The sequence below is a fragment of the Astyanax mexicanus genome, chromosome 3 (genome assembly GCF_023375975.1).
Source record: "Astyanax mexicanus isolate ESR-SI-001 chromosome 3, AstMex3_surface, whole genome shotgun sequence".
Taxonomy (NCBI): Eukaryota; Metazoa; Chordata; class Actinopteri; order Characiformes; family Acestrorhamphidae; genus Astyanax; species Astyanax mexicanus.
In genome coordinates, this window is record NC_064410.1 from 28,746,956 (window position 1) to 28,765,635 (window position 18,680).

Sequence of the window (18,680 nt, forward strand, 5' to 3'; positions counted from 1 at the left end):
AATTTATCATTGGAAATACTAACTGCTATGTTTACTACATCACTCAACACCTTAGTATGAGAAACAATGTCTTCTGAGACATCCCTGTTCCCTGTTTCTAAACTCTTCAATACAATCTTGGCCTTAGACAAATACAACACAATTTTAGTTTGTGTAGAAATGAGTCAAATACAAGTGATGAGTCTTTTTTTTTTTTTTAAGGCGTGCCTGCTAATGCTCAGTACGAGGTGCTGAAACCACGGAAGCCTGTCTTGCCACGAGGGTTGTGGGCCCGACGGCGAATTGATAAGGTACTCCTGATGTTTAAACTTGCATGGTTGTTAATTATTTTATATTAAGTTGTATACACGGTGTCTCTGAAATTCATTGAAATGAGTTTTTAACAGTATATGGAGTTGTTTCATTTTAATTTAAATGAAGCTATAGATGACCTTGTTGTCTAGTTGTCTTGGGCTCTGGATAAATGTGAGCAGCTTTGGGCTTTTCTTCAATAACACATGCAACTTTGCAACTTGACAACTTTTCCACAGTTTAAACCATCCATGCTGTAATTTGTGATGATTTTGACTATCTGCTGATGCCAAGTCCCAATCTGATACTTTGGTAATGCAGTAAAAAAAAATAAAAGTAAGAAACACTTTTTAAAGGTTATTGAAAAACTATTGAAAAAATTGCATCAAAACTTGCTGTTTTTAGCACAAAATAAACAACTACTAAAAAGCCATATACATTATTTCAATTCAAATGGGCATTTTTTTCTAAATAAACGAAAATGTGTCACACAACAACAATTCTGTCATTAATCATAATTAAGATCGTGATCGTGGTAGTTACGTTTTTTTGGGAGGGAGACAGTAATAATAGTGTATCGTGGTTTAAGGCCTGGCAGACTAGATTTAGATTAGACATGTCATTGATAAACAGCGTAACAGCATGGACGGCCACGAACACATTCACAACTTACGACATGAGGGATTTGTCGCTATCAGTGTAAATGCTGCATGGGCATTCTCTGTTTGTGCATGCAGTATATAGTGAACTTTTGAGTAACAACGTAACTTTACATTTTTGATGCATCAGTCATCCGGACCTTTTAAACCCAATTCAAACCCTTTGAAAATTGATCAATGATCAGATCATGGATATCTCTGATAGATATACTGTGTTAATTTGATACGTGGTGTGATCTGTGGTTAAGTTCCCAGTGGAAACATAGCAACTATGGCTTTAATTGTAAGACTGGAGAAACAATAACCTTAGTTTTTTAAATAAAACTATGTCCCCATTATTCATTGTGGGCAGTGTGGAACTGTTATACTGAGGAACCTGAAAAGTAATTAATATATGTGGTTTCCTCCAGATATTTGTGCTGTTTGTGCACATCTGCCAAATAGGAGTGTGACGAGATCTCGTGAGATTAAAACGTGACTATATTTCTCGTCAAGCTTTAACCTGTCTCGCAAGGAAAAAAAATGTTTTGTGTGGGGATCTGGCAACACAGCAGGAGTGCAACAACATACTGTTTGTGGTGTACACAAACGTAGTTTCAGCGCCACCGGGGGGAGGGGGTGGAGGAGATGCATTCTGTCATTACTAGCCCACCGTGCTCCGCCAAACCAGCAAGCTGATTGGCTGTTTCTCCTGAGAGAAAATTTATTTGGGGCTTTCATTTGGCGCCCCCTTTAGTGCAGCGCCCCTATGCGTCGCATAGGCTGCATACCCACTTTTTAAGTTGTATGTCTGGCTGCATTTTGGCTTTCCAGTGGAAACAATAAACGGTATTTTATGAGATTTGGGAGAAAAAAAACACAAACCATACGCTTAATATGATTGGTTATGAATAGTTAAATTACAAGAGATTTAGGAGAAAAAAACACAAACTATAGGCATAATATGACTGGTTGTGGTTTGCACTTATTGTTTGCACTATATAAGACCTAGAAAAGATTTATTTTTATTTTTTATTCTTATTTTTATTTCTATTTCTTATAAAATCAATGTGTGAGAGAAACCAGTCTGTTAAGTTTGAGTTACGGTATATGATTTTGTCAAATTATACTCATACTCCTCTAACAATTAAACATATCTTAATAGACTGCCCTGCACTTTTAACCACCAGAAAGGACTTTTATAGGGTTACAAACGTGAAAGAACTGTTTGAAACGATTCCACCAGCTAAAATACTTAATTTTCTGGAAGTCCTTCATATGAAGACACTGATTTAAGACTGTGATGCTCAAGATATGAACATTGTTGATGCCATAAAATAGCCATCATGATGCTGATATTGCACAAAACCCAAACAAACAAACAAATCAAATTATACTCAATTATTATTATTATTTTTTTAAATCTTGTCTCGTTCTTGTTCTCGTGAACCCAGTATCGTGTCTCGTCTTGTGATATTAGTGTCTCGTCACACCCCTACTGCCAAATCCATGTGAGGAAATGCACTCTTAATTTTTACACCCTTGAACATTTTTACACCCTCTGGATGGTTAGACTGTAGAAGTCAGGTTAATTGTAGTGTATTACAAGACATTAACCCAGGAACAGCAATGGTGTTTGCCCTGGTGCATGATTAATTATCCAAAAAATGTCTGAAACCAAAAAATAAACAGTGTAAATATGTAATTACTAACTCCATTGCTATTTATTCTATCTATCTATCTATCTATTTTTTTCTTACCACAAACAGGCAATGGTTCAATAGAATAATTAACTCATTTTTTTATGTTTTACAACTTTATTACTTTTAGAAGACCAACCTATAAAACGCAACAGTTTTACATAACATTGCCATTTTTTTTTTTGTTTTTGCAAGGGGTGGTTGCAAATATGAGAGAGAAACCATTTTTCATATTATATGTTAATTACACTAATTAAGGAAAAAGGAAGAATTTTCATACTGAACAAAAATAAATTTACATTTTTTTCTAAACTTTTTTTAAAACTTTTTTTTTTTTAACTTTAAAATGGATCAATTTGACCCATAACATAACAGGAGGGTAAAGCAAGTCCAGAATGATCAATTTGTAAAGTAGTTAATGAAAAGGAAACATAACTTACTTCAGTGTTGATTAGCAGTACGTCTTGCATGTTTTACATGCGGCTTGAGGTTATATTATGTATAGAAACACAAAGGTCAGATCAGTATCACTTTATTCTTGGCTTGTAGGTGTTCTGCTCAGAGAAGGAGAAGAAATACTGGTTTGGTACAACCCCAAAACTTGCTGCTTATTGCCTTTTAGTAAAGTGCTTTTAACAGTGCATTTTAACATTTTAGAACCATGCTGGAACAATGTAGCACTGCATGTGGTTTTGAGTGTGGAAAAGTTATTGGGTCTCTTTTAATAGGTGTTCTCGCAAGTACATAAATGGTTTTTTGGTTTGTTTTCTGGGGTGCTTCTTCCAAATTGTATTGAGAATACAAGTACGCATGCTTATAGAAGATAATAATATTATTCCTCTTTTTCCCCTCACAGCTTCAGTCTAACCCTGCATGGCATCTTTATTAACCACGACTTAATTTCCTTCGGCAGCTTTTTAGAGATCTGTTTCCTATTATCTATTCTTCTTTTCCTGCTCTTACCTTCTGAAAAAAGTGCCTGTCCTTCACCTGCTCACCTGATCTGCATTGCTCCTTTGCTGTGATCATCTTTCAGTGTCCTTTTAACGCCCCCTAACTCGCCCCCTTTTCCCCCCTCGTTGTCATACTCTCCTAGCTTCAGCATTGCCCTCCCACACAGGCTCTGAAGCCCCGAGAATCATCACCTCAGGACCCCCCCATGTCTAGCAGCTTCCCCACTCATATGGAAAGCCCATCTGTAAAGCTCAAATTGAACCTCCAGATAAGATTGCAGAGGCTGCCACTTAGTCTGGTGCAAGCAGCAGGGTTGTCTGTGACGGCTGCCTTACGCCAACCTGATGCCAAAAGAGCACAGGAAGAGAAGGTGGATGGAGGGGAGCAGGTGAAGAAGGAATTGCAGGACCAAGCCCTTACTGACCTCCACTGTCTTACTCGTTCCCAGAGCTCAGCGGAGCACACGCCGCCCAATGTTCTCACAGCACTGGCCAACGGCTTTACCCAGCGGGATCCGCACGCACGAGAACTGGTTCGCAAAATCCGGGTGGACTTCAAGGTCAGAGCAAGGCTGGCAGCCAGACAGTCTCTATATCATTACTTTTCAACTATAAGAAATTTGCCTTTATATATCTACTAATCATCATTTTTCGAAAGTGTGCAGTCTGTTCTTTACTGATACATTTGTGTTTGTTTGGTACAATTTTAGATCGTGTATTGTTTTACGGTTTGCTTTTTTGAATTAAAATTTTATACTTGAATTGTGACTGATCAAGTAACTGTTCTTAAAGAAATAGTTTGGCACAGAAAAACACACAAAGTTTTATTGAATTCTGCCCACCTGTTTGAGAATATATATCCTAGTTTACTTGCTTTAAATCTCTATCTGTTATTCTTTAAATCTTGACTATAGCTTTTAGAATGTCACATTTTATAAATGTGCTTCTTGTTGACCAGTGCCTTCCTTATAACTCTGTTATGCAGTAAGTAATTGTTGTAAGTCATTCCTTGTTCTAAAACGCATATCAAGGGTAGATGGTAAATTACAGAAATGCATTTTTTACCAAACAATATTATATTCTCAAGGATTTTGTCATTTTTAATATTGCAAGGAAATAACAAAATAACGTTGTTTTAAACAAGCCGATTGAGTGCAAATGTTAGAGTTTTGCACATTTCAGTAACAAGATGATTATTTAGGTACAACAAGATGTGCCTAGAAGCATTATTACACTTTGTAGAAGTACCGGTATACTGTTTTTATTGTTGATGTATTTCTTTTAAAATGTTGTTTTTCCCTCCCCAAAATATTTACAAATGCTTTGTCACTTTTTTCAGGAGGACTGCAGCCTTCAAAATGTTTGGGCGATGGGTGGACTAAGTATTCTCACATCTGTTCCAATCACACCAGAGTGTGTGTGTCTTCTCTGTGCAAGCAAAGGCCATCATGATGTAAGAGCAAATTACCAGCCTTGGAAAGAGATATTTATTTGGTCATTTGTCACTCTGAAGTTTTTTTTTTATTGGACTTCCATTTAGGTTAAGGACTAAGTAGTAAAGGACTAGGTGTGTAACAGTACAGAAAAATCACGGTTCGGTTCACATCTTGGTATAGACCCCACAGATCGGTATGTTTTCGGTACAGTTGGTGGTAAAAATAAAGAGGCTGGGCATTTTTTTTAATAGTCTTACCTTTATTCCCTTCATATTAACAATGAAACTTCATTATAATGATGTTTTGTTTTTTGGAATGGAATGTTGTAACAGTGCTCGAGCTCTTTTATTAAATGCGTGAAACTAGGGTTCCCTCCTACAGCATTACTTTAATTGCTTAAATTCAGTTTTTAAGAAATATCATCTTTAGATTAATAAAATTACCAATTTTTGCCTGCCGGCTAGGTCAGTAGCAAGTTGTTAATAGCAACAGTGCTACACTGCTTATGTTTATTGGTTCTACAAGTCTCCTATAGGCTGTACCATGTTTTCTGTGTACGTTTGCTTGTACCGAACTGTGACCCCCGTACCGTGACTGTTTGCAAAGAATACACGTACTGTCACGCCCCTATAAAGGACACATTCTTGACACTAGACTTATAGGGTTTGGACAATGAAACTGAAACACCTGTCATTTTAGTGTGGAAGGTTTCATGGCTAAATTGGATCTTCATTAATTGCACATTGCACCAGTAAGAGCAGAGTGTGAAGGTTTAATTAGCAGAGTAAGAGCACAGTTTTGTTCAAAATATTGCAATGCACACAACATTATGTGTGACCAGAGTTCAAAAGAGGCCAAATTGTTGGTGCACGTCTTGCTGGCGCATCTGTGACCAAAACAGCAAGTCTTTGTGATGTATCAAGAGCCACAGTATCCAGGGTAACGTCAGCATACCACCAAAAAGGACCAACCACATCCAACAGGATTAACTGTGGACTCTGTAAGAGGAAGCTGTCTGAAAGGGATGTTCGGATGGTAACCTGGATTGTATCCAAAAAACATAAAACCTCGGCTGATCAAATCACGGCAGAATTCAATGTGCACCTCAACTCTCCTGTTTCCACCAGAACTGTCCATCAGGACAATAAATTCTTGTGGTCTAAAACCAGGTGTTTCAGTTTCATTGTCCAACCCCTGTATATTGTGGTTTAGGTGTTGAAATCACAGGGCCACTTGCATAGAATCTAGCATAAGCATGTAACAAAAATACATCTCAATGTTTTTCAGATGATATTTTGTCAGATGTGCTGTGAGCCTTTCCATCACTTCTGTCTTCCGGTGGATGATCGTCCACAGAAAGAGAACAAGGAAAACTGGTGTTGTAGACGCTGCAAGTTCTGCCATGTCTGCGGCCGTAAAAGCAAACATGGAAAGGTACCTGTAGGACTTTACATTGTTAGCAATAGTAATTAACGCTTAACTAAATTCCTATAGAATTAACCTGTACCCACCTTTTTAGAAAGACCTTTTCTATTGCTAATGTTTATATGTGGAGATTGTTATAGATATTGACTTTTTTTGTTTTCTGCAGCCGGTTATACAGTGTAGAAGGTGTTTGCACTGCTACCATCCATCCTGTTTAGGACCCACCTATCCCAAACCAGTCAAGTCTAACGCATCTTGGGTGAGTTTTAGCTAATGTATCATCTCCTGCTTTCTAACATATACTTTTGCATACTGAATTTATTATCTACAAATTTCATACATTTACTGCATTGTTACATGCTTCTGTTTAGGTGTGCATGATGTGTATTCGGTGCAAGAGCTGTGGGGTTACTCCTGGGAAGTCCTGGGACATGGCCTGGAATCATGAGCTGAATCTTTGTCCTGACTGCAGTAAACTCCATGGTCAAGGTACTTTAATTTATTGCAGTAAACGCTGCTACTGTTTTTTATTTACATGTTAGTGTGGTACTGGTATTCAGGAACCTTGATGACACTACAGTTATGTTTGTACTTATGGTTAATATTTTAATTTATTTTTGTGGTTTTACAGGCAACTTCTGCACAGTGTGTCTCAAGTGCTACCAGGAACATGAATTTGACAGCAAAATGATGCAGTGTGCTTCCTGTGCCCATTGGGTGCATCCTAAGTGTGAGGGACTTACAGGTTAGTGTTCTTGTGTCTCTGTTTGTGTGTGTAAAATGCTAAGATGTTTAGGGCTGCAGCTGTCGATTATTTTAGTAATTGAGTACTTTACTGCAAAATCTATTTGTTTAATCAAGTAGTCGGATAAAACATATTTGCTTGCTTAAAGAACAATTAAAAATACACAAGTGAAAACAAGACATTTTGCTTAATAATAAGTGACCAATTGGTTTCCTTTTTTAGATAAGTTATATTTTTAAATTCACAACATATATTTTCAAACTGCAAACACAAAGTAATAAAGTAATAATAATTTTATAAATAGTACTCACATTTTCTCAAGTTAATAAGTCAATAAAAGTCACAAGAAAAAGGTTTTATATTAAATAAACGATTACTCGAGGCACAGAAAATGAATAGATAATTGTTTTTTATCGAGTAACTCTATTTACTAGAGTAATCATTTCACCCCTATAGATTCGTATGAGATCCTCTGAGATTCATGTGTTTTTTTTTTTTTTTTTTTTTGCGTCAATTAAAAAGTTTATAAGAGCTAACAAGCGCTTAGCGGGGTTAGACGGTAATGTTAATGCTGCTCCAGCAATGCTAGCCAGGGTTAGGAGCAGGCTACAAGCCCATAATACTCACATCTAAATGGCAAAAGGGCCATCGCTTAGCGCTGTTAGCAGCTAATGCTAATACTGCTCCAGTCTCGAGTCTCAGTGCTGGAAAACTAAACTGTAGAACTAAACTGTATAACGCTGTTCTTCAGTGGAGTGGCTTTACTGCTCCTTATAACCTGACTGATAAAAATTTATACATAAGGTGCAGTGATGATATTTGGGCAAAATTACTATTTTTTTTAAATAGAGAACATTTTAAGTGCTTCTTATAGTGTGGAAAATACGGAATTTTGTTGTACCTGTCCCAGTCCTTTTTTTTTTTTAGCTAATAGACTTTTGCTAACATGCGCTCATAGGCTGCTGGTTTAGTCATTAATGTCATCCATACTTATGAAGTAGGCATTTTTGCACTCTTCCAATGTTTTAAGATAATTCTAGTAGCGGCGACTGTGACTACCATGAAAACAGATTTTTTTTTTTATTAACATTTATTACTTCAGTCCTATCTCCCAGCAGAAAGACTGTAGGCAAAAATGGGACATCACATTCAGTTTTTTTCAGTTCCTTTTCAAGTTCTAGACACAGATTAACTCTCTTCATCTATTGCCCCATTTCTTAGATGATTTGTATGAGATACTCAGCAGATTGCGGGGGAAGAGTGTGGTGTTCTGTTGTGCGGCCTGCAGTAAGAGCTACCCGAGTCGCTGGCAAGAGGTAGTACAGCATGTGCTGAGGAATGGTCTGGAGAAGGTCATGACAGGCCTAAAGATCTCCCCCACCACCAGCCACCTTCAGACCTGCTTCCAGGTAAATATCCTGTGCATTTTTCTCCTGAATTTACTTCTTGTTTTGTTCCGTTTTGATTTTTCCATGTCTTTTTATAAATGCGTTAATATTTTGTCTTCTGATTAGTGTGAGACTCAACTACATGATGAATGTATAAAGGAAGGAAACACAGTCTGTGGTCTTCGTGCTGTGGACAGGAAGCTTGCAGATGGCCAGTATGCTTCACTGGTGAGTAAAATCAGTAAAATGATGCTAGCAGAAAAAATCGAATGTATTGGTTTTGTGCTTATGTTTGTAATAATCTTAAATGTATACTGCAGTGTATAAAATGTGACACGACCCATTATGTTTGATCTTAAGTCTTCTCTGCTTTTTCCCCAGAAAATGTTTCATGAAGATGTGGTAAGATTGTTTGTAAAGAAGCTGCATGAAGAACAGTGTCTTCCAGAGGAGCAGAGGCTTACTGCACAAGCCAGGATCTGCTATCTAAGGGTAGGCTTAACTGGTTCAGATAATTGTGTGAACGAGAGCTCTGATCATGACTTTCAAACTTTTGGCAGCAGTTATCTTGCTAATTTGATGCATTTAGATGCAAATGTTTGCTTGTTTTTATACTGAGCATTTTAAAATGTTTGGTAAATTTTTTTTTCAGGTATAGTGAGGTGAGGTAATCTATGGTCATATTTCACAGTTCTGCAACACATTTGGTTTGGAACCATAGTTGCTAGAAAAAAACAAGAAGCTCCAAATACAGCCAGTGTAAATGTGTGAAAGTAGCAAATGTTTTACAGTAAAAATCAAAAAGAATTTAGATAGTGACAGCATAAAAAGTGCTGTTTTGATTGAGTGCACGTATACATGTGTGTGTGCTCAGTGCACAGCAGACACTAGTAATAACCATATGCTGGTTTACTTTAACTTGTATTATACAGAACTTACCCAACGAAGTTTTTTTTTTTGTGTTAGCATGTAATAGGAAAGAAAATAAAAACAAAGCTTAAACTGCTTTGTGGTGAGGAACATGACACAATCATCTTCTGACTGACTGCCATTAATAATTGAATAAACCTGCTAGTGCTGCGCGATATACTGGTTTGTATGGTATACCGGAGGTGGATTTTAAACTGGTATGCATTTTTCCCATACCACCATACCACTAGAGGCGCTGTGGAGCACCGTGTAGAAGAAGCACAGTAATGGCAGCTCAGCTCGATCTTGTGCTGGTCTGCCTGAGGAAACATAAGAACAGAATTCCTGCAGCTTCTGCTGTTATTTCTTTCAAAATGAGTAACTTTAGCCTTTTTAAATATATTAATACTAAATGTATTTGTTAACTGGAGAACTAGGGGAATTATAATAAACTGATAAACAGCTGCTTAAGCATTGTACTGTCTCTAATGGCTTCAATAATAACTCAATAAATTGATATTAAACTTGTCTTACTTGTGCAATAAAGCTTTTAAAAATATTAGGTATTTTAGGTCCATTTATAGTGTTTATGGAACTATTTAGTTTTGTAAAGGAAACAGTGTTAAAGTTGTTGGCATATCTCTTTTTAAAGTCTGTTGTTTAAATTCTTCAGCTGTTTTGCTGCTAATGTGATTAACCTAATAGTGATTAAAGCCTTAAATTAAAGCTTTAATAATTTATATTATATGTACTTCTAACAGTACAGTAAGTCCTAAGCCCAGTCATGAAAAAACAAAATATATACAGATATACAGTGAACCGTCAGAATCTTGCATTTTCGGTCATACCACCCAGCACTAAAACTTGCTGTTAATTAAGTTTTTTTTTTAGGTTAACATGACTACTTAATCTACATTTAGTCTAAAACATTTCTAATATTTTAATTAAAGCCTGTTTGCTGAATATTGAACATTAAATATTGTTTATCACTTGTGTCTCAAGTCAGCGGTATCAGAATTCCCAAGTTCCAAACCTTTCCGTAGTTGTAATTATGTCGTTTTCCTTTAATAAGTGAACAATAAATTCTACTCAACTTTTACAATGTTTGTTTCTTTATAGTTGCTGGAGCAGAATTTCAATTGGTTTGACAGTCAGGACCCCACAGCATGGAAACCAGCTTTGAAAGAATTCCCTAGGTAATAACCTCTTTTATTGCTTAACTTCTAATAAGTACTGGGAAGGTAATTTGTTGTAGTCGTGCTGTTTTTAACTTTCACTTAAAAAAATATACATAGTTGTCAATCAATGTTGAAATAAAATGTTTTGTTTAACAGTGGTATGCTGCCAGAAGCCATAATTCCTCCCTCTGATGAGCATAGTTATGCTCAGTGGCTGGACAAACAAGACAGGGCAATTACCAGAGCAAAAGAGACTCAAGAAAAAAAAGGAGTACAGGGTAAGAAATTCTAAGATTTTGTTCTAGTTTTGTTTCTTTTGTTTCTGTAACTGTGCTGTGGATGTCAAGGCAGTATAGGTCCCTTTTATGGGACAACACGGATACATGGATAAAGATTAGCTTCTCTTTAGTGAAGTCGATGTAAAAAGAAATCTATGTAAAGTAGATACTAACTTTTTTTTGTTTGTGCCCCCAAGGCACCACAGATGCTCTGAATGTCAACCACGGTGATGCAGATGAAAGACAGTGTTCTCTCTGTCAACTGCATGGTGATTCCAAACCCAGTGTAAGTTTGTTTTTAATGCATTCTTTTAATAGCTACTATAACTTTTGCATTCAGAATTCTTATTAATGTGTAATTATCATATTTATAGGAGGCCGGCAGGCTGCTGTACCTGGGGCAAAATGAGTGGGCTCATGCAAACTGTTGCATCTGGTCAGCTGAGGTGCAGGAGGTTAAAGGAGCACTGCTGCATGTCCACAGTGCTGTAACCAGGGGCAGATTTATGGTAAGTGCAAATCGATTTGTTTATGATGTTAATGTTAGTATATTGTTTGCCGAAAGGAATTTACACATTGGGGCTGTTTTCCAAACAGGGATTAAGCCTGCTCTTGAACCACACAACATTTTAAATGGAGATTTTCCACTGAATGGAAAATATAGTCTACAACTACAAAATAACCATAACCTTGTGTTCATACTGGCAGATAATAGAGCAATAGATGAGCATTCATTTCCTGTGGGAGAAGCGACATGTCTGCAAACTACAAAGCAGCGAAAGGCGAATAAAAGAGACTAAAATATTTTTCAACTTTATGCCAAAGATTATGACGTGGTGGGGCCAGCGGTCTAAAGCACTGCCACTATAAGCAAGAGGTCGCAGGTTTGAACCCCCGCTCATGCAGCTTTGCCATCAAGCTGCCGGCACTTAGAGGGAGCACAATTGGCCTCGCTCCCTCCAGGTGGGTAGATGGCGCTCTCTCCCCACATCATTCCTAGGGCGTCTGTGAGCTGATGTACCGGAACCGAGTCGCTGTGCTGTCCTCTGAGCGTGCTGTGATGCTGCTCGGCAATGCTGCATCAGCAGCAGCTCAAAAAGAAGCGGTGGCTGACTTCACATGTATCGGAGGAAGCATGTGTTAGTCTTCACCCTCCTGGTGTGTTGGGGAAGTACTAGTGATAGGGGGAGTCCTAATGAGTGGGTTGGGTAAATGGCCGTGTAAATTGGGGAGAAAATAGGGAAAAAATTTGAAATAAAATTATATATATATATATATATATATATATAAAAAAAAAGACGTGGTGAAACAACATTCTATACTGATTGGCCGATAAAATTCTTTGAACAAATCAGACATGGCGGTCCGAGGTCTGCTGCTTCTGCTGTGTAAACTTTTAATTACAAGGGTACTTCATTTAAATCCCCCGCTATTTGGTCCTGAACAGACTAAGAGGATTATAGTTGCTGCACAAATACAGGGGCAGTTTGGAGGAAAAAAAAGAAAGCTTGAAAGAACGTAGTGGATAGCTCGATAGGTAGATACACAACCATTCACAACAGTACAAACTGCCTCGACCACACCCACAAGAAACGTACATGCAGGGTAACAGTATTATTCTTCCAACCAAAAGCAACAAGTAATAAGAAGGCAGTGTTTGATCTTTGGCGTGTCATTTTTAAAACAGATGTCTCTTTTCTCCACAGCGCTGTGAGCGGTGTACCCAGGTGGGAGCAACAGTGGGTTGCTGTCTCTCAACTTGCCAGAGTAACTACCATTTCATGTGTGCTCGTGCCAGCCACTGCGTCTTTCAAAGCGACAAGAAGGTCTACTGTAACAAGCACCGTGACCTCATCAATAACAAGGTACATATTAGGGCTGTACATTTATAGAGAAAAAATTATATATGTGTATTTTAATGTGTATATTAAAAAATTATCCACGTCATGATTTAAGTAATTCAATAGTTTCAATAATTGGAATAAAACAAATAGTATTAGGTAGATATTTTATTGATATTTTGATATATACACATTTTATGCAAATGATAACAATGTGAATTTTTCAGCGAAAAAGTTTAGAAAAATGTAATTTGACACACAATATTGCACTCATTCTGCGATTTGACTATTGCACATGTTTACATTGCAATATTGATGCAGAAACTATGATATATTATGTAACCCTAGTATAAATGATTTGAGCCCAGATTTTTTTTTTCTTCATGTAAAAGACTTTTGTTTTCTCAAGCAATGTAAAATAAAATAATGTCTATCTTTTTTTGTAGGTGGTGAATGCATTTGAGGTCCTCAGGCGGGTGTATGTAGATTTTGAGGGTATTAGCCTTCGCAGGAAGTTTCTGACTGGCTTGGAACCGGAGTCTGTTAATGTGATGATTGGTATGTAACCCTTGCATAGGAATGTTAATAACAAATAATTTTGATAGTCTTTTATTTCTTCAATACATCAGTTATAATAACACTTATAACACTTTACTATATGGGTGAAAATAACAATATAAGACAGGAATAAACATTAATTGGCATAAACAACAACGTTGACTATAAAATGTGTCAACACGGCATTTCGTTTTCAATGTGTCCTTAATGTGTGGAGAGGACTGCACCCTGTGGGAGGTGTAAAGGGCTCACACACCGCTCGCTCTCCGTGTCTCCAAAAATTTAACACACCAGACAAGGGACAAGAAAACACGCACACTCCTTGTACATCAGCTCATTATACATTTAAACATATTCTCAGTGTTTAAATTCCACATATAGTGCATATAGTGCAAGTTATGACAAGCGGCAGCCAGGGTTGCCAGGTACACAGGGAATGGGGGGCGGGGTGGTTTCCACATGGCCACGGGGAAGATTGCCACAAATGTTCACAACACAGTACATTTTCATTTTGAACGGTTTGCAGTTAAGGATTTTTGGCAGCCGCAGTAAATATAAAAGTATTGCAAAAAACGCACCGATCAAACAAGCTCAGTTTGGCAGGAATAATGTGAATCTGGCAACAGAGGCTATTCAGTAGAACATTTTTTAAAATCAAACTCATAATATATATTTCTCCCAATTTCTCCCAGACCTTTCCATTCCTTAAAACAAAACTTTGGCATGTGTGATTGTCTTTTATAATATACTTTGTAATTTTATATTGGAATATAACCTATCAAAATCCAAATCCTCCAAAGTTGTCAGGATGAACTAAAACATGCATTATAGCAGGAGCTTCACCAATATGAAACACAAATGGAGGATATAAAAATAATTGTGACTTTGAATAATCTGACATTCTTTTTGATTATTTGACTTCTAAACTAGTTATTAGTTGCAGCCTCATTGGCAAGTTTGAAGAGGTTGTTTAGCTCCGTCTTTAGTGCATCAAAAAATAAGCAGGAAAGTTTTGTTTGATTTTTGCTTTAAATTCTTTGTGACTACAACCAGTGAGTTTTTTTTGTTTGTGTGTGCAGGCTCTTTACAGATTAATAAACTGGGTGTCCTGACAGAGCAGTCTGAAGTTGCAGGAAATCTGTATCCTGTGGGTTACCAGTAAGTAAAATAAAACCTTCAATATATTTAAGAGGTGAAGTAGCTTTAACTGAATTGGACTGGTTTGAATTTAGTCTTATTAAAGGACTTTCTTTATTGGAGTTATATACACATAGCAGAAATGTATCTGCTGTCCCAGTTGTATTCATAGCAGCTTGCAGTACAAAAACATTGAATGGTTAAATCAGTAAAGCTTGCATTTTTCCTAATGTTTGCCTTGAACATAGATAACTTGACATGGTTTAGTATTATTTCTTCGCAGTTTAAAATGTTTCTTAAAATTTGGTTTGTTTTCAGGTGTACACGGTGGTATTGGAGCACAGTGGATCCAAGAAAACGATGCCGGTACACTTGCAAAGTCACAGACGTGCAACCATCACCAACAAGAGGTTACCATTTAGCACAAAACCAGGGGGAGAACTGCACCATAGCACATAGCCCAAACCCTCAAGGTGAGGTATACCTTTTTTAATATATATTATGTTAATGCCCTTATTTATGGGAGTAATTCGTAAGAATTGAAAGAGCATGTGAAGAGGTAATTGTCCTCAATTTCGTAAGAAAGGTAGCCAGCTTGACATTTGTCTTGTCCTTCTGAGCTTAAAGTCACTGCCAGAATTCTGTGACGTACAACACAGTTCTAGTAAGAAAATACTGACTAAAGCACTGCTGACAACAAATGAGAATCCTGAGCATTTTATCAGTTACTACTAAGAATATAACATATTAATGGTCTTTTAACTTTAAATATTTGTTACACATTAATGTAAATCAATAACATCATCATTAAATAGTGCATAGTCATCTTGGCATTTATTTCTTTCAAAGATTAAATATACTTTTTTTTTTTTTTTTTTTGGATTGCAGACTTCCCTAGTACACAGACTAGTCCTGTTGTTGACCAGCTGTCCAGTACCCCATCTCCTAACTCCAAACTTGACTCAGCATCAGAACCTAAAACTCCAAGGCACCCTCTAAACAGAAGACCAGCTGGTGGAACTTTTAAACCGTTGCCATCCCCAGGTTAGTGTTTTCTTAAAACAGCTGTAAACGATTGCTTGGAAATATTAGAACTACCTATTATTATATGCAAGTTTAATAACATCGAAACCTGTTTTTTTTGTACATAGGGACTGCAAATTCCACAACCCACCACATCCTGACCATTAGTGATCTTGATGACACTCGCCGGTCCAAGAGACTGTCTTTGCGGCGAAATGCTTCTTCGCCCCAGAAGTCTCCCACTGGACCGGCGAAAGTGCGTTTAGGAGGCACTCCACACCCTAGATCGCTTCCTTTTAGCTCGCCTGTTTCTCCTCTTGGTGCTACTGAGAATCTGATGAGCTCTCTGTCGCCTCGGCGAAAGGGACGTCCTCCTTCTTCCCCTTCTGGTGCTACCTCAGCGTATTCCCCTCGGCAAGGAACAATTGGGAGCAATCCTTCAACTGCTTTCTTGTCTCCACGCCACTCTCCAGGGACTCAGCAACACTTCAGGATAACGCCACATGAGTTCGCGGAGGTACCTCAAGATTTCTCTGCCTCTTTGGAGCCAGAAGATGCTGCTGGAATGCCGGAGGAGTGCATCTCCACAACTGCGGTCATTGCTGACGGCAGTGCCATTCCACTGTCGTCTGATCAGGAGTTGCTCTCCACTTCTTTTGACGCGGACACAGATGTTGCAGTTGCCTCAGTGCTGAACGCAAAGCTGGAGTTTGATGAGGCCCTGTTGAATGAGAATGTGGCACTGCACTGTGGACTGTACAGCAATGTAGCAGAAGGGCCAGAAATGAGAGAGAGCCAAGGAGCACTTGTTGAAGGAAACAGTTTGCTCGGCAGGATTTCAGACGAAGATGCCAGCCTATACAGCGCCAGTGAAAAAGACTTGCCTGACCTTGCAGACCCTGACGGGCAGATGGAGGTGGACTCGGTTGATGGAGACTCTGACAATTATCTCAACTTCTCTCGCACAGTAGTGCTCTGTGATTCTGTCAAGGACTCCATCCAGGCAGGGCTAACTGTTCTTCCCACGTCGCAGTCCATCTCTCAGCTTGATGGAGCGGACAAGGATTCAGATAGTGATGCAAGTGAAGCCGGTGGTGAGGACGAAACTCAGGAAGTAGGGAATAGTTACCATAATCAGGATACTGAGCCATCAATGGGCATCTCCCATAACTTCGGAAGCGAGATAGTTTCCACGCCAGAATCCTTTCCAATTTGGAATACAGGTGCAGGACAAGACAGCATGTCTAAGGAAGACTTATTAGTGCCAGAAGTGTCGCTGGCACCTGAGGCAGTCTTTGACCCGTGCCGTGATCTTGTTGCTAGACAAGAAGACGTTGTGACTGAGAGCGAACCTGTAGATGATTTCAACGAGGTGTTGTTGGATCCGGAGATGGGTCATTTTGTGTCTGCTAAAGACGGCAGTATAGTGCATAGGGGCGATTCCTCACCTGTTGACTCCGTAAACAAGAATGCAAAACCACCAGAGGAGAACATGTTGCCAGAGCAGAATATTTTGCCACAGCCAAAAGTAATGTCGGTCCCTTCTTTGAGCAGTGCTGCAAAAGTGCAAATCATAAGTCCTGGACCACCCCCTCAAAGGACTTTGACCCTTCCACAGGCTGTACCACAGCACAGAATAATCAAGCTGACCGTTCCTGCTGGCACATTGCCTCTGTCTTTACCTGTCAACTTTCCAGTTGTTTCCACCTCACCTGCTGTTTCTGGTGCTTCCTCTCAGGTTGTGGGTAATGGTCTGGAATCTCCTAAAGAAGTCACAAGGGGCCGAACAATGGCCATACGCATTCCCGCCGCCACAAAATCAAATGTTACTGGTGCTTTACCCAGCCCACAAATTCTGCTAGTCAACAGCTCTGGCCAGGTCTTAATAAAAGACCCACAGACCAACACTTTCCAGATGCCTGCTGCAAATTCACCTTCCTACAGCCACATCAGCCAGATTGCTAAGATTATCCACAGCAGTAAACTTGTTAAGCAAACTGTACCAAGAGTTATGGTTACCCCTGTGCCTCAAACAGGCCACAGCCAAACTCAAACTACACATGTTGTATCATATAGCAATGGAACAGCACCGTCTACAAAAGTTTTCTTCAGAAGGCTACCTCAAAATTCGTCAGAAATTCTAATGACTAGTGGAAGCAGCGGAAGGACGAACAACCCACCTATATCGACCTCACCAGTACTGGCCAGTATTAACCCAAGAGATAAGGCACAAGCCATTATAGAAAAAGCCATGGCAAGCCACCGTGAAACGGTAAACCCCGTTTTGCTCAGCCCCTCCCAGAACCTTCCATATGCTGGTAAACTCCACTCTCCTGATGCGGCATACCAGCCTTCAGAACTGCACAGCCGGCCTCAGCCTGCCATTCTGTCCCGTTCAAAGTCTCAGGTCAGGATGAAGAGGGTCTCTTTATCATCAGAACGACCCAGTGTTAAAAAATGCAAGACGGACTTCGCGGAGCAGACTGTTTCTAACTCTCTGGATGAACTTAACAAGTAAGTCAAGGGAGGAGAGGTTACTTTAACTGATGTTCTTTTGATATCAAAAGGGGTGACGAATTTAAATAATCGACCTAATTGTGCTTGTGTGAACACGCCCTAAAATTGGTGTATTTAATCCAATACCATTTATTCCCCATTCGACTTTGTGCACCGAACTACAGGGGTTGGACAATGAAACTGAAACGCCTTTCATTTTTAATGTGGGAGGTTTCAAGGCTAAATTGAAGCAGCCTGGTGGACAATCTTCATTAAAATTGCACATTGCACCAGTAAGAACAGAGTGTGAAGGTTTAATTAGCAGGGTACGAGCACAGTTTTGCTCAAAATATTGTAATGCACACAACATTTTGGGTGACATACCTGAGTTCATAACAGGACAAATTGTTGGATGCAGATGCGCCAGCAAGACGTGCACCAAGACAGCAAAGAGCCACGGTATCCAGGGTAATGTCAGCTCATTACCAAGAAGGACCAACCACATCCAACAGGATTAACTGTGGATGCAAGAGGAAGCTGTCTGAAAGGGATGTTGGGGTTCTAACCCGGATTGTATCCATAAAACCACTGCTGCTCAAATCACGGCAAAATTCAATGTGCACCTCAACTCTCCTGTTTCCACCAGAACTGTCCGTCACCACAATAAATTATTGTGCTCTAAAA

The 18,680-nt window shown here is 38.8% G+C and overlaps 1 protein-coding gene across 4 annotated transcripts in view; it reads left to right on the forward strand.

Moving 5' to 3' along the window:
- Positions 1 to 18,680, forward strand: part of kmt2ba (lysine (K)-specific methyltransferase 2Ba) — a 37,856-nt gene that overhangs the window by 12,648 nt on the left and 6,528 nt on the right. For all 4 annotated transcript variants that reach the window (XM_049476291.1, XM_049476293.1, XM_049476292.1 and 1 more), the window contains 20 exons: positions 202 to 290; positions 4,032 to 4,142; positions 4,922 to 5,035; positions 6,306 to 6,452; positions 6,610 to 6,702; positions 6,815 to 6,932; positions 7,075 to 7,188; positions 8,410 to 8,597; positions 8,703 to 8,804; positions 8,958 to 9,068; positions 10,605 to 10,681; positions 10,820 to 10,941; positions 11,139 to 11,227; positions 11,316 to 11,450; positions 12,648 to 12,806; positions 13,229 to 13,340; positions 14,420 to 14,498; positions 14,796 to 14,950; positions 15,366 to 15,521; positions 15,629 to 18,014. In XM_049476291.1, coding sequence (XP_049332248.1) covers positions 202 to 290; positions 4,032 to 4,142; positions 4,922 to 5,035; positions 6,306 to 6,452; positions 6,610 to 6,702; positions 6,815 to 6,932; positions 7,075 to 7,188; positions 8,410 to 8,597; positions 8,703 to 8,804; positions 8,958 to 9,068; positions 10,605 to 10,681; positions 10,820 to 10,941; positions 11,139 to 11,227; positions 11,316 to 11,450; positions 12,648 to 12,806; positions 13,229 to 13,340; positions 14,420 to 14,498; positions 14,796 to 14,950; positions 15,366 to 15,521; positions 15,629 to 18,014 — 4,657 coding nt within the window. The remainder of the gene's footprint in view (positions 1 to 201; positions 291 to 4,031; positions 4,143 to 4,921; positions 5,036 to 6,305; positions 6,453 to 6,609; positions 6,703 to 6,814; positions 6,933 to 7,074; positions 7,189 to 8,409; positions 8,598 to 8,702; positions 8,805 to 8,957; positions 9,069 to 10,604; positions 10,682 to 10,819; positions 10,942 to 11,138; positions 11,228 to 11,315; positions 11,451 to 12,647; positions 12,807 to 13,228; positions 13,341 to 14,419; positions 14,499 to 14,795; positions 14,951 to 15,365; positions 15,522 to 15,628; positions 18,015 to 18,680) is intronic.